Below are 15,496 nucleotides of genomic sequence, written 5' to 3'. Positions count from 1 at the left end.
GCCATGTTATCTTTGCGGTACCTCATCAATCTTTAGTTGTGATATCTGACTCAATTTCCAAACATTAACGAGTACTGGGTTGCAGTTCATACAATGCCTTTTACCAAAAATTACTAACAGGCACAACAGCTGCTTTTCACTCACTTCTTCCTTGTATTCTAAATGTTGTTCTGTCATCGTAATTTCATGCAAATTTTTGTAAAACAAGACTGCTAACATTAGCCGCTACATTACTGAAGTAAAGTATATATATCCAGGAAAATAGGCATTTCCTTACCTTGAACACTAGGGAGCAGATTACATATATTATGAATTAAACACACATATGTGAAAATGGTGTGAACCAGACTTGGTTGGCAAACACTCATTTTGTGCCAGCTTCACAAAATGCTCTGGGACTGTGTTGTGGCCATTTATGTTTTGTAAGTCATGGGTTCTATCGGTTTGGTTTTCTTTGGGATATTGGAATATACTTTGGTTGATTTGGAGTCAAGATCTGGGGTTCATTTTTGTATTTGAGATTGTTTAAATTATTTTGGTGACTTTTAGACCCGCCCATTAATCAGACAGATTAAGAACACACCAGGGGCTCTTTTTTGTTGGTCAAATGTCCGGTGTGAGGACGGGAGGTGGTGGTTGAATGATTTTTTTGACCACTTTTAGATCTTGTTAAATCAAAATAAGTTAACTTTCGTTTTCATCCAAATTGTAAGAATTTTTTTGTTATCGTTTTGTTCATATTTTTTTTTGTTGTTAAAAAATAAACTACATACATTTTTTAACAATCAACTGAAGTGCGTGCAAGAACACAACCACCTGCTGCCACCCACGGCCTTTGTTGGAAAATATCATTTGGAAACTTAAAAGGCCGCGACAGACTATATCCTTGTTTTGGTTAATACGTGAACAAAAAACAGAGACAGCAGTGTCCAAGGACAAAAGCAAACAGACGTTTTCAACGTTTTTTTAAATGCGTTGGTGGCATCTAGTTTTCTGAAAAACAATCAAACTTGAAAATGACAATCCACGTCTTCTTTGTACTGCACGTTTAATTTGAGTTTGCAAAATGCTGGAACGTCTTATTACCTTTTTCTGTTCTGCATAATGTAGCCTGTTAATAGATCAAATATAAAAACTCGGCTCTTTTTCTCATTTATGCTGTGTATTTAGCAGACATCTAGAGTTTTGTTTTATGTGGTGAGATTCACTTGTAAATCACTTCTGTGTCTCATAGTTGACGCAGTTAAGCCCTTTTTTATGGTTTGTTATCTCCTTTAAATGACCATGCTTCTGTAATATATCAGTGTGGAAAGTTTCCTAAACTATTTTCTCTTCACTCATTATCTGAACGGGACACGCAGCGTTTACCTGCAACGAGCAAAAACATATTGAGCGTAAGTTAAGGATGAAATTGTAAGGGTTCATTATCAAACTGACAATGTGACTCGAATATATGTGCACACACGTAAGTACAGTGTCTTTTAACAAAAAAGTGTACTTGTGAAACAAATAGAAGGATTTTTTTAGCATGCCAATAGCTGCCATACATCTGATTATGCTTTTCTACATAATTCTGCAGCTCATCAGGATGCTAAAACAATACAAGCTTTCAACCAAGTAAACCAGCATTCCTCCAGCATGTTTTTTTTCTTTTAAGTGATATTTATAGTCCACAGAGATGCACTGGAACATGTTAGAATTTGCCAGAGTGGAGAGTTATTAGTGGAAGTAAGAGGTTTAATTCCAATTCAATTATAAACTGTATTACAACAAAATATTGTCATTATTAACTCCTTCTCAAATCCAAATCTAGTGTGTAAGATCTCAAAAAATACCTACACCGTTATGGAGAAGCATCTGATTCCCTAACGGACATCTGTTTCCACCCTCAGGTGAACAGACCCTGAAATAGATCCATTTAGACAAGAATATGACTCACAGCAAGCCACCAGTTCAAACTTCTAATTCACAACCTCATTATAACCTCTCCATAACCTTTCAAACTCTAAAATGGCATTCTCAGGACCTCTCCCAGTGCCTTAATAACCCCCATCCAGGTCTGAGAGAGTGAGACAAGCTGATGGAAACCTGATATCTCCTGCTCACTCACTCTGCACTTCACTCACACACATCATCCCCCTCAGATGAAAATCTACATCCCAGAATCATCTGCTTGTAAGTATTCAGACATTTTAACTAGCTCGCCCTCATGCTCACAGGGACACACACACTGACGGTTAACTGTTGCGTGTTTGGGCGCTTTTCACTGCAACTGGAAAGAAGACATGGCCTGTTTATTTGCCCTTTGATTCGCTTAAGTTGTCCCATATGGCGAAAAGTGCTCTATATCACAGCGAAGTGGGCACATATTCAACTGACATCACCGGGACAGGAAATAAAGCATTCACCTCTGTAATGTGTCGGCCATGTTCTAACCTTAAAGGTATAGAACAGCAATAATAGAAGATAAACATTTCTGCTCACCGTATGGAAAAACAAAGTCCCTACTACTGACTGCTTTGGGAACCAGCCGAATAAAGAAGTAATGACTTCTCCCGGGTTTCTTTGATCTAAACTTCCTGCGCTAGACAAACAGCATTTAACCTAATCTCATTTAAGCATTTAAAATATCCCCACTGCCAAAAAATAAATAAAATCCAGTGGTCTCAAGCTGGCCCTGATTAGCAGCCCTAATTTAGACTTTTTTTCTACTGCATTCGTCTCAATTACTCAAGTCTATTCCAGACGTTGAAAGTAACCTTTTTGTATTCATCATGTGTGAAAGAAAAATCCTATTTTTTTTTGCAACATAAATGTTCTTATGTGGCTTCTTTATCTTTAACTTTAAAAGTTAAAGATAAAGAAGCCAGGAGCAATTCATCTTGATTCTAAAACAAGCTCTCTGATCAGGGGTAAGCCACAAAACGTGCTCTCATCAACAAAAGACTCCTGTGTGAAGCTCTAGAAAGTTTCCAGCTGTTTTGTTTCTCTTTCTTCTTGAGAGGCTCTGCATGACTGAGGCATCACCATGGGGAGCTCTTTATGTCTTGTTTTCTGGCAAAATCTGTGGTGGATCCTGAATTCTGTGGATAAATTGTTTTGACATAAAGGAATAACACTGAGAAACTGTTATGTTTCGTGCCTTATAGTTGAATTATGAGCAAGCTGAGATGGAAAAACCTGCTGTGTGTAAACCGGTCACTCACTGAATCTATTATTCAACAAAAGACACCCTGATTAAAGCACTTCACACTGAGTTCGAACACTCAGTGAACTGTCAACATGCAGTGAAATCACACAGGAAGCTGCCATAATATCAACACTGCACGCTGCCATCAAAGGAAACATAACAAGAAGGAAGCACATGCATCAGAAGCTGTCATGACACACCTGATGACAGGGGCAGATACAGCCAAGTTCACACAACAAGTGCTACTCGAGTTCACTGGAGACTTATATGAGGGGCTGCCTGCTTTGCCCAGCTTTTTGCTCAAAGGTTTTGAGCAACACTGATTCTCTTATCACCAGCCGACCACTCACATGACGCGTCCTCACTGTCGTAGAGCTCGCTGAGCGTCTTTTTCCTTTTTAAAGAGAAATCACAGCAATTATGTATTTTAGTATTTCACTCTGTCAGTCAAAAGTACACTTTAGTACACCAACGCTTTTGACTGGGGCGGCATAAGACGTATATCTGCACCCTGAGGTGAAAAATGCATCTCAAAATAGAAAAAAAAATCCCATACAGAAGGTGATATTTTCGATAGAATACATGTAGCATGACAAAGAACATGAGTCACGCATTTCAAATAGATAGGAGAAACACTTGTAATCATCAATAATAGAACAAAATATTAAATACAAACAAGAAAACACAATGCGGCACATTTTAGTTCACCAAAAAATATGCTGTCCAATGATCTAATCTGTGACGTGAACTTTAAGATTTTCCTCTTTTTTTTTTCTTTTTTTTGAGTAATGTCATTGGGCTTTGTCCAATATTCTGTTTTGTAAAGCAAAAAATAAATAAATCCAACAGTGCACAACACAGCAAATATTTGACAGCCACAGAAGGAAGCCCGTGTGCTTCTGTTACTGATGCTGCTATCAAAATAATTAGCGGCTGCGCTTAAGATAAATGATAAAGTTTAGAGTTGGAGTCTTGCGGCAACAGTTGGGTTACTTATTTCTTTGTGTGCTTGGCACACAGCTATAGCAGGAGTTGATGTGTCTGCTAAATCTGGAGACAATTAGTTGCTGGAACAGAAATCAAAATGCCAGAGCGAGTCATAATGTAGGCTTAAGGAAGACAGAGCTCAGCTAGACAATGGTGTTTGGACAGGGAGCTTGAGAAAGAAAAGAGAGAGCTCACTTTCCCTTTTTGTCACCTTCTTTCTCTTCTGAGATTAGCCCGTAATACGACTGTACATTAACACCTCAGTGATCTACTGTGTCTGCCTGTGTCCAGTTATAGAGCGGGGACCATCATCACTATGAGTTACAGCTCACATGCTCTGATCCACACCATCGTATGCCATCGTGCCTACATGTTGTCTCTATTAGAGGCTCTGTGGGAGTCACACACGCACAAGTACACGCAAACCTACACACACAGTCCCCAGTAGAGTTACGTTTTTGCCCTCGGCCAGGTCATATTGACTTCCACAGCGTGAGAGCAGGTACATACAGTGTATAAAGTATTCATGGAGCTCTTGTGTCTTTAAATGCAGTGACCCATGACAAAGAACAGGCCCGCACAGGCTGAGGGCCGCAGGAAACGCCAGATCAACACACATTCGAGAAATAACCACTGTAAAGAAGCATGAAAACCACCATGTATGTGCATTCCTCAGAAGGTACAGAGGTCCACAAATCATGACATTCATTTACTCACTCATACAAAGACAGGTCTTCTGAAATGGCTTTTATGGATGCCACCTGTCCACATGGGATCTGGTAAACACACTCTGGACTGTTTAGTTTAATTAAGTCTGTTCGGCGGTTAACATATGGCACCGGCCTTCCTCCTGTCCTTTAACTTCCAGCATAGCCGCTCTTCTCTTCTTCCAACACTCCAGTCAAAGCTCAGACACTCACACAAGGTCCAGGGTGGTTTCAGCTCGTGGTGGAAGTTATCCATCACATTTTCATTCCCCCCCCCTCTCTTGTTGGAGGCCCTCATAGTCACCTCATCTCTCCTCATCACATCTGCCAAAACATTTCTCTCTCACGCTTACAGCTCTGACAGTTTTCAAACGCTCCCCTGTAAAAACGTCTCGGACATTATTGTACAGACATAAGGTGGAGTTTTACAGTTTAGCTGTCAGACATTCAGTCTTCGGTTACAGAAGTTGTTTCCTGGTGTGTACGTATGATGTTGGAAGGTGGTCATTTGTGGATACGCCTAACATTTTTCATTCATGTTTTATCAGATTATTTTCTGGATTGTGTATTATGTACTTTATTAAGTTATGCAATAAATTTAATTCACAAATAATTAACCATCAGTTTAGACGAGGGATCACACTACCTCAAATTTGAATTTATTAGTAATTCCCCACTACTTTTCCGGGAATGGTTGCTTGTTTTTTTTTTATCAAGTTAAGAGGATCACAAATCTGACACGATCGCACAATAATGTAAGTAAACAAATTACAGGAAGATGTTTCTTCTTTTTACAGCTGTCAGATTAATGACGTCTTGATGTTGTTTCATCACGTAAAATTATCTTATTTCATTATCTATCATTATTTCTTTTCTTTTTTTTTCTTTCAATTTTGCAACCAGGAAACAACCAACAAGACAAATGTAACAGTGTTAGAGTTCAGGACAGATGCTTCCTCTCAGGCGGAAAAACATGAGAGAAATGGGGAGAAAAAAAAAATGCACTTCTGTGAAATCATAAATCAACACCACTGTGTCCAACGAGAGAAGCTGAATTAGAAACCAGATGTCTTTATTTAGAAGTGTTTCACAGGTTTTTTCAAACCCTGGATCAGTGTTTTTTTCCCCAAAAAAATCTGAAGTAAAGCAGAATCAAAGTCTGGATTGCAAGCAGAGTGCCACTGGACATCTGGGCAAGATGTGAATGCATAAAAAAATTCTAGTGCTCGAGGAAAAGTATGCAGACTTCATTGGAAACAGTGGAGTGGAGGAAGCATTGTGGACTGATAGCGTATGTCACTTCCTGTTTGTCTTCTCACTGCCACCTTTGAGTGGATGAAAGCATTTGCAAGAAATGTCCCTGCCAGAAAAAAAAAAAAAAAAAATCCACTCCTAAAATAAAAGCTCAACTTACTCAGTTACTTACTTACTGCCGCTTTGTGGGATTTTGCTGATATGCAGAAATTTAAAGCTTTAATTGGCTTTCTGAAAATAGAAAAAAAAACGAGCCTGAACGGAATTCCTGCCGTTTCTCTGTTAATCAGCTTATTGCCTAAACGAACATATAACCAAGAAGGAATTTATAAATCCACATCTTATCATCTTTGTAGGATGAGATGAGCCGAATACAGATGTGTAAAACATTTCTTCCCCTAAGGCTTACAATGTGAGCTAAATTTAAGAACTCCAGTTTGAAATGGTTAGATTTGCCTGTGACTAACGTGGATGGAGTGGTGGTATTGGCTGCTGTCCACTCCCACGGCATCCAAACAATCAAAAACAGCTCATTGGCACAGCATGTGGTGACATTCATGCAACAGCCTTGAGACATTAACAATGTAGAAGTTTGTAATGAGACCTCAGAAGAAAAGTGAGTCATGATTCCAAGAGCTGATGACACCACAAGTTATTTATGTTGTTACTCTGTCTGTTTTTCATACAGACACTTTATCACCTAATAAAACTGAAAATAATTAATGTCAATTAGCCGACAGGCAGCTTAAAGAGTTTCAAACGCCAGTGAACGTGTGCTGCCATCTAGTGGTGTCTAGTCTGTTCAACTATGCATGCACCAAACTTTTACATCATTCTTTTAAATATGCAGTTCAATAACAAAGAAACTGAAAAATAGAAACCGATGTGTTTAAAATTGAGTTTTATTGTGAAAGTTGAATGTCAACAATCTAAGGTTATATAATACATTTCCAAAACCTGTTAAGAACAAAAGAAAGAAAGTCAAAATCGTTACTTTTTTTTTTTCTCAAGACAGAAAGAAAGAAGAAAGACAGAGTCAGGAGGGAGAGGGGGGCAGCAAATCCACACACTCCATTGTCCTTGAACTCCTCTTCCAGCTGCATCTTTTTACAAGCCGTTTGCTTTGGACATGAAGCTCTTCAAAGTGTCCCGCAGCTTCTTTACAGCTGCCTCGTCCTCTTTGACAGCCTTACAGCAGACGCGCTGCACTCTTCTGTGCAGATCCTCCAGACACTTCTGTTGTACAGGAAGCACAGGACACAGCAGTGAGCAGAGAGCAAGCCGCAGCGCTGCGAGCTCACGACAACAAACAGCTTCCCCACACGTACAGCGACACGAAAATACATTGCTTTCAAGACGGATTTGACAGCACATTAGTCTCTTTGCTTTCAGAAGCGTGTGCACACTTGGAACTGCATTGAAGTTCATTTTCTTTCAAACTGAGAAGTAGGAAAGTTACCTCAGTAATTGACAAGTGATTTGCAGCTGTAGTAAATACAGAAGCAAGGTTGCTGGCCACAGTTCGCCTCTCTTCATTTGTCTCTTGCAGCACCAGGTGGTATCTTGAGGGAAAAAGCACAAGTCTTTAACAACAAGCTATATAGATCCCATCGTCTGTCACAACAGCAACATAAGAAGACTAAAGTGAAAACACATTTACATTAAGGGCATGAATTAGAATGAGTATGACAGAATTGTAGTAGACTGTATGCCCAGTAAAAACAAGATAATAATAAATAAATAAAAAATTATAAAAAAACTTAATAAATGTACATATGTATTGTCAATAAATCCAAAGGTCTAAACAGAAACAATTTAATAACTGAATGTAACACTTTAATGCTAAAAAGAAACCAGTAAATGTAACGTATTCCTGACTGTGCGGTGACTACTCAGTCCAAAAAAAAAAGACATGAAGGTAAGCGAGGGCCCGTATTTATTACACAACTCAGCTACTGTGTTAAACAGCTCTAACGCAAACCCGATTCTATGAAAAATGTGTCTTAAAAAACAAAACAAAACAAACGAAACCACTGTACCACCAATAATTATTCTTTTGAGGGGAAATACGTAAAACTAGTGGTACGACGCATGCCGAACAATTCTAACATAGTCTTTGCTTACTGTTGCTGCGCTGTCTTCAGTTGCTGCACGGCCTCGTCATAACCATAAGTAACTTTCTTCTCGAGAATTTTGCGATGGTTTTCCACCGACTCCATCTCTGTCGCCCACTCCTGCTCCTCCCGGGCCAGCTCCTACAGAGACCCACACATGCCGTATGAAGCACCACACGCACAGCGCACCAGTTTATTTTCAGGCCGAATGTGAACTATACCTGCATGTCGCAGTCCAGCAGTTCATCCAACTTGCGGATCTGCTCTCTCAGCTGCTTCAGATCATTGGACTTGTCCATGATGTTGGAATTCACCTGGACAACACGAATGTGATAAATATAAAAGCCGCAACAAGATCTGGCAGAAATGCAGCCATTCTGGAAACATGAACAATGCAGCCTTATGAAAGTGGTCATACCTGTTCACAAGACTCATCCAGGCTGAGTTTCAGGTTAGCTAACCGGCTGTTTTCTTCCTCCACGTCGCTGATCAACTTTCTAAGAAGCATCTACAACCGAAGATCACAAAACCGTCACCATGCACAATAAATAAATACATTTTTTGGGACCCACAATACAGTTTACACTCAATTTCAGATTTAAAGAATTGAATCCAACAAGTTAAAATTAACTAAACATGGAAATGAGACGGGGAGCGTAGGCTGGTCTTCTTCAACCTGAACTAAATCTGCTATTATGATGACTCAAACGGTCGTGTTAACTGGATCTTAGGCTGGAGCTACCTGTATCTGTGTTTTGTGCTGAATCGTGCTGCTGAGTCCAGATTCAAAGGGCCTGATCTCAAAATCATGACCGCAGGCGTTCTCTGCAGACTGAGGTATCAGCTTCAGTTTCCGTGCCAGCTTGTGGTACTCTGCCAACTTAAACTCCGCCTGGAATTAAGGGGAACAAATCAATCAGTCAGTCAATCAAACAAGGCGCAGAGCAAACAAACAAAAAAAATTAATAAAAAAAAAAAAAAAAAAACGGTCAAAATGTGTGCCACTATATGAGAAACATTTGATGATTTCAGTACAGTATAAGCTAAGTAGCACAAAGGGACAGAAGTTAAGATTTTCTTGACACGACAAAGACAATCTAAAAATCGACAAAGCAACTTGGATCTATCGAGTTCTCCTTTGCACACATCAGAGATGCAGATACAGTACCTTCTCCTTCACTTTTGCCAGAGTGATCTCTTCATTCCACTTGTGCTGTTCAGCATCCTCAAGAGACTTGCTGAGGCTGTTGATGGTCTGTTGGAGTTCCCTCTTCTCCCTGTTGATCCGCTCTACATCAGCTGGAGTGAACTTCTGGTTCTGCAGGAGTAGTTGCAGCTCATCCCTCTCGTGCTTCAGAGTATCCACATGACTGACTAAAAAACAAAACAAAAAACATCATATTAGCGTTAGGAGGACGACATGAAATCAGGTTTAATCCTCCAGTGAAACGGCTGTTGTGTCCTGTATGTACAGGTATGTTTGCACATTTTTCACCCACAATAAATGAGAGGTGGCAACTTGGTTGCGAATAATATTCCCACCTGCCGCCTAGGAATGTTTAGAGAAGCTAGAGCTCCAGCAAAACTGAAAGTATAAACAGTCAACAGCTTTATTGTTTTGACCAACATGTTTTGTCTTATGGCCTTCATCAGGGTGGGCGTCAAACAGACAAAAACACAAACCAATCGGAAACATCCACACTGACATATTGACCAATGGAGACTTAAAAGGGTTTGTTAAGATAGCTTGAAACCAATTATTCTCCCAGTTTTAAAGGAAAATAGCTCTGCTCTAGGATTTGTTAAAGTAACTCCTTAAATCCTCTGAATTCAAAGTGAAGTTACAAAAAAACGCATAAATTAGGATTAAAAAGGGACATAAAAAAAAATCTCAGCATTTTGGGAAGAGGTAAACTTGCACCAGGAACCTTTTCTGCTGCCGCTTCTGGAGAACTTTCACAGATCGCCCGACCCTGCTGCTGACCAGATCTTCGTTTATCTGAATATAGGTAAACCCGTAGTACTTTTGCACTTAGATTCTCTATAGTTATCGCTATAGCACTATGTTACTTGGTTGTAACTTCATGGCAGAGTCGTAGCTGCTGTTCTTGTTGTAAAAATATCACTGTAGGGAATTTAGATACATCTCTAGGATGCATCATCAGTGATGTTCCTGGGGTCATCGGGGGTTTCAGGTCTTTCAACATCAGACCCCGTCACACACAGGTGACCCATCCCGTGGTTGATCCACGTCCCAGATTGCATCCCAGCAGCACTTATCCACGGTCTCGCCCTCTTTACCCAAAGCCATCATGTGGCTTTTTCTGCGGCTACAGTGATGGAACGTATGGCTCCCCTCTTGACAGCTCCGGTTACTTTAAGCCTTGCCAGAGAGCTTTGCAGATTGAGCGGTCGGCAAACCCCCGGCAGCCCACTTCAATTGGTTCTGCGCTCCTCCACCAGGTCTTGGTCTTTGCCAGTTTCCTCTCATGCGCCTCCTCCATGTGCTCTTCCCACGTCACCGTTAGTTCCCACATGATCACCTGCTTGGTGGTGTCTGAGTGAATAAGTAAGTCTGGGCGAAGTCTTCTCTGGGTGATGTGTTCAGGGACCTTCAACTCTTTTCCAAGGTCCACTTTCAGCTGCCATGGTGTCTGGTGGCTTATCAATTAAAAACTGGACTGTTAAACGTTTCAAATGGGGACTCAAACTGAGGAAACATCCCAGCAAAATGCGAGTTCAGTCCGAAATAGACACCCTTTTTATGATAGTGCTGAGTGTACAACAAACCCATGACACACGTGGAAAGTGGAGTTGCTGTTACTTAGAAACTATAGAGCTGGCATCTTCACTGTGATCATGTTTTCAAAGGATAAAGAAAGCCAGACTGACGGAAGTGAAATGAACAACGTTTGGCCCATATTTACCGGTGGTCTCCAGCTCATCAGTCAGTTCTGAAGCTTTGTTCTCGAGGGTGACTTTAAAAGAGTCCAGGCTGATCCGATAACTCTGGATTTTCTTGAGATCTACTTGCAGCTTCACCTTGTTCATCCTCTTGGTCATCAGACGGTCCTGACCAGGACGAGATAAATAATTAACAAACTATGGAAAAGCACTAAAACTGAATATCACAGCAACAGCTTCAGGAGGCAGCAGGAAGGAGGCATAAAGATCTCGCTCTCCTTTCACAATTTAGTTTACAGTTCATGTTGTACAGTTACCCACACTGTATACATTATCTGAACTGTCTTAATTCTGAATGAATGTGTAAACAGTAAAGCGTGTCAGTCTTACTGTTTGATTCTCTTTCTCCAGTTGTTCAACCTCCTCACTGAGCGTTCTGTACTTCTCCTCCATCGAGGCCAGCAGGGCTTCATCAACATTGTAAATCTTCTCTGTGAAGATGCACAAATACACTTCTGGTTGATTTTCCCACACAATGTTTTTTGATGAATTTTATATGTAAATTCAAACTGCAAAATGGTCGAACAAAACATTTAAAAACGCACACAAAACGCCATTCGCTGTAAGACAAAAAAAAAAAAAAAAAAAGAAAAAAAAAAAGAGATTTCCATGGAGCTGCTGTCTTACTCAATTTGTTGAGGAACGCTTCATCCTCATCTTCAAACGTGTCGTTGCCCTGCATAAACTTGGAGTATGTTTCAGCTGTGTAGTCCAGGAAGAGCTGCGCAAGAACAGAGTGATTACAGACATTAAAAACCAAGTGACAAAAACACAGAGAAATCACAAAACTGTATGTATATAAAAAAAAAAAAAGATATAACAAGAAACAAAGTCCTCAGCAGCAGGTGTATACAACACCCGCTTAACACATCTCTCTGCTTTTCTTCTTAACAGCGTTTATATGCCTCATGCTTTTATTTAAAGCAGCCTGAGCACCTTGTTATACTCAACGCCCTCTTCAACGTTGTCGTTATCTTCACCAAAGTCACTGAACAGCAGGTCCTGCCTACTCAGACTCCAGTTTATCTGAAACGCAGACACTCGGAATATGAAACCCACTGAGCAACTGTGACACTCAACAAACGAGGTTTTAGTAACGGTCAAGAGCTACTGTATTTGCTCCTCACCTTGACATTATCAATTAGCCACATTAGAGCACCCAGGGCCTGAGGCCAGGTATGTGGCGCGCCGACAGAATACATCGAACACTTGGACAGAACAAATGGATACCTTTAACAAAAAGCAGGGAGAGAGATCAACACAGAGTCAGAAGAACAAACGCTCACAGAAAAGTGACACAACATTCATGACCTGCCATATTCGGTTGAGTTTTTTTTTTTATTGTTCTATTGTTCTTTGCATTCACTCTGATATCTAAATTTCTGCATTTATATCTAATATAATTCAACCAATCTTAATTTTTCCACGGCCCTAGACTGGCTTTTAAATACACAAAGCTCTGCTCAAATGTGTTTTCTATGACCCAAATGTGTACAGATTACTTCACTGACTGCACATGACGCATAGCAATAATAATATACGTGCAGCACGTGTCAACAGTTAAATACAGCATTCTTACCTCAGGGCTTTAAGGATAGCGGGAACCTCTTCCTCAACTTTGGAATTTGGCATCTCAAATGTTGGTTCAAGCTGGCGATAAATAAACTCGAACATCTTCACAAACTCCTTGGTGGAGGGTGACTGAAGAGTTTTGGCTGACAGAGTACCTGGGTAACCCTGCTCCGTCAAGAACTGGAGAAAAATAAAGAAAAATCAGGCTGGACTAGATTATATTAACACTTTTTTTTTTTGTGGTAATTATCACACGTTTCAGGTGACGAAACGGCAGCACTGACGTCATTCAATCTATCACAAAACACATCGGAAAACACATTAAATACCAGTTTCCCAGGATCTGACATAGAACATAGAGCTCTATCAATGTGGAACCAAAGCTGACGGAGCTTTTTGAAAACGGACAGCTGGGGAGCATATCCGACTGGGGGTTCTCATGTGTCGAAAATGTGTCCATCAAACAAGTCAGACAAAGAGGTGCTCAGCTGTTCAGTAAAACGAGGTGTTATTGCAGTCTGTCAGAGTAAGTGGAAGGTTTTGAACAAACACACACATACTTTAACATATTCAACATAAAAAGTGCAGCAAACAATCAGTCCTTTTTCATATCTGTAGATCATACAAACAGACATGTCTTTTACCTCGTGCAGCTGCCTGATGCACTGCTGAACGAACGATTTATCATGGAGAGGTCTGGAATCTTTGATCTTCTCAGTTCCTCCAAAGCCGGACATGAGGCTGTTGCGAGGCATGCCGGCCCCACTAGTCCTGCAGTTGATATATGATCATATAAAATATCAAATGTAAATAAATATAAATGAAAAACTCTTTAACTCTACTTCGATCTCACGCAGTGCACAGTAAAATTGTACTCATAGCAGGGTAACACTATGTTTGTAATTCACAATGATTTTGAGAGAATTTAGCTTCAGCAGATCAATCAACTGTGAGCATCTGCTTTGCTCGTTTCCTGACTTGTTACTATGATACACAACAAATAAAAAGGAGGAACAAACATGTTACTGTTCATATGCACAGGATAAACACTGCAGGGTTAGGACTATAAATCATAACTGGCCAAATTCATCAAGCTATGTTAGGCTCATGTTATGAATGTTTACATATACTTTCTTATTGTTGTGCTGCTCACTGTATTGCTTATCTGTAAGTTTTGAAATGACATTCACATACCTGGCACCAAAGAAGCTTGTCCGCCTTTCAGAAGTACCAGATGGGGGTTTGGACATGCTGAGCTTTCCAAATGAAGGCTGTTTACTGCGGAAAGTAAAGGAAGGCCCTCCACTCAGTGATTTTCATTTGAAAAAGCCGGAACAAATGTTTGTCTTTCATCACCGCTGACCATGTTTTCACATGTTACCACTTGTGGAAAATAATCCTTGGTTATCAAGTCCCTATTCATCATTAAACACATAAAATCAACACGAACCCATAAAGTTTTACATTTCATTTGCCAATGTGGTTCAAACTCTCTAGTGATGATATACGGATGTAATAATAATCTGTGTGTGTGGTTCGTAAACACAAGAGGAGACTGATTTATCATAATGTCCAGATATATAACATGTGAAGTGACGGTGGGGAAAAACCTCTGAGGTGTTGTGTACACCATGCTCATCCTGTTGCTATCTTGAACCCTCATCGGCAGATCCAACGGTCTGCTGAGAGTAGCTCGGCTCATCCTTCCACTGGACAAAATCATATTCACAAAAAAAAGCACTGCTCATTTAGTAAATTGTATTCGCGTCGTGTCGTAATACATAATATTAGTACGACAAAGTTGGCTGCAGATATAAATGTCAGTGGACGCTGTCAGAAACCAAGCATAAAGTAGCTTAGCTACATAACTAGCAATGACGCTACTATGAATTCAAAGTCACTTATCGCTATCTTAAGATATTATCAAATTGGTATATAATTGGTAAACAGACTAGACGTAAAAAATTGTCTAAAGGGTTGAAATGGCATTCAAAAAGGACTGCGGTTGCTGCCTTCGTTAAAATTAACGGTTGCTAACGTCGGTTAACAGTAACAGCGACTGTCTGGCTTCATATAAACCGAGTAAGCTGGGTCTTAATATTTTGACAAAGATAAGCTTGTTGAGAGATTAAGTATAAGTGTCTTTTTTATAGAAAAATGCACACATACCGTTCCATATTTTGTAGGTTCCAGTTTGCTAGTGTTTACGAAATGAACCGACCATCAGCGTATATTCGCAAACCCCGCCAAAACAATACAAATGCCCGATGGTTGTGACGTCACAAAAGTACGGTGAGCCCTTTGGTTCAAAAATGTTTTGCTGAGTCGTCAACGGCGTCGGATAAATACAAATTGAAATGCAAAAGACAAGCTGATAAAAGGGCGTGACTTTAGATTTCAATGTGACTCTGTTGACTTAAATGCGTAGTTTTGACTCATCTAAAAAGCTATGAGAGAAATAGGTATTATTATCTCATAATATTCAAAAGGCTTGAAAAGTCCTCTGGCAAAGCAATGGTTACTTATGCCTTATAAGATATTAAAAATGTATCAGATTGATAAATCTGAAAACGATACCAAAGTAGAATCACAAAGCAGGAAATGCATACGCATTGTAAAAACTAAAACCACAACCCGCCTATTTGTTTTGTACTAACGCTTATTAACTAAATACTTTAATATCACTGTAATTTGTAGGTTCTTTTACT

At 39.9% G+C, this 15,496-nt stretch overlaps 1 protein-coding gene across 1 annotated transcript; it reads right to left on the bottom strand.

The window, feature by feature from the left end:
• Nucleotides 1-7,043: 7,043 nt before the first annotated feature.
• On the bottom strand, nt 7,044-15,080 carry ndc80 (NDC80 kinetochore complex component). Its single transcript, XM_075469023.1, has 17 exons — nt 14,958-15,080; nt 14,399-14,497; nt 13,983-14,066; nt 13,433-13,559; nt 12,796-12,968; nt 12,344-12,446; nt 12,153-12,242; nt 11,844-11,937; nt 11,547-11,647; nt 11,180-11,324; nt 9,421-9,626; nt 8,995-9,144; nt 8,671-8,760; nt 8,474-8,566; nt 8,263-8,393; nt 7,598-7,700; nt 7,044-7,374 (listed from the first exon to the last, which is right to left on the bottom strand). Exons 1-17 carry the CDS (start codon nt 14,963-14,965, stop codon nt 7,246-7,248), a joined length of 1,926 nt encoding a protein of 641 aa, XP_075325138.1. The 5' UTR covers nt 14,966-15,080; the 3' UTR covers nt 7,044-7,245.
• Between the last annotated feature and the right edge of the window lie 416 nt (nt 15,081-15,496).

Source organism: Odontesthes bonariensis, chromosome 6, assembly GCF_027942865.1.
Source record: "Odontesthes bonariensis isolate fOdoBon6 chromosome 6, fOdoBon6.hap1, whole genome shotgun sequence".
Taxonomy (NCBI): Eukaryota; Metazoa; Chordata; class Actinopteri; order Atheriniformes; family Atherinopsidae; genus Odontesthes; species Odontesthes bonariensis.
Note: the sequence above shows the minus strand (reverse complement) of the source record. Positions and strands in the feature narration are given on the sequence as shown.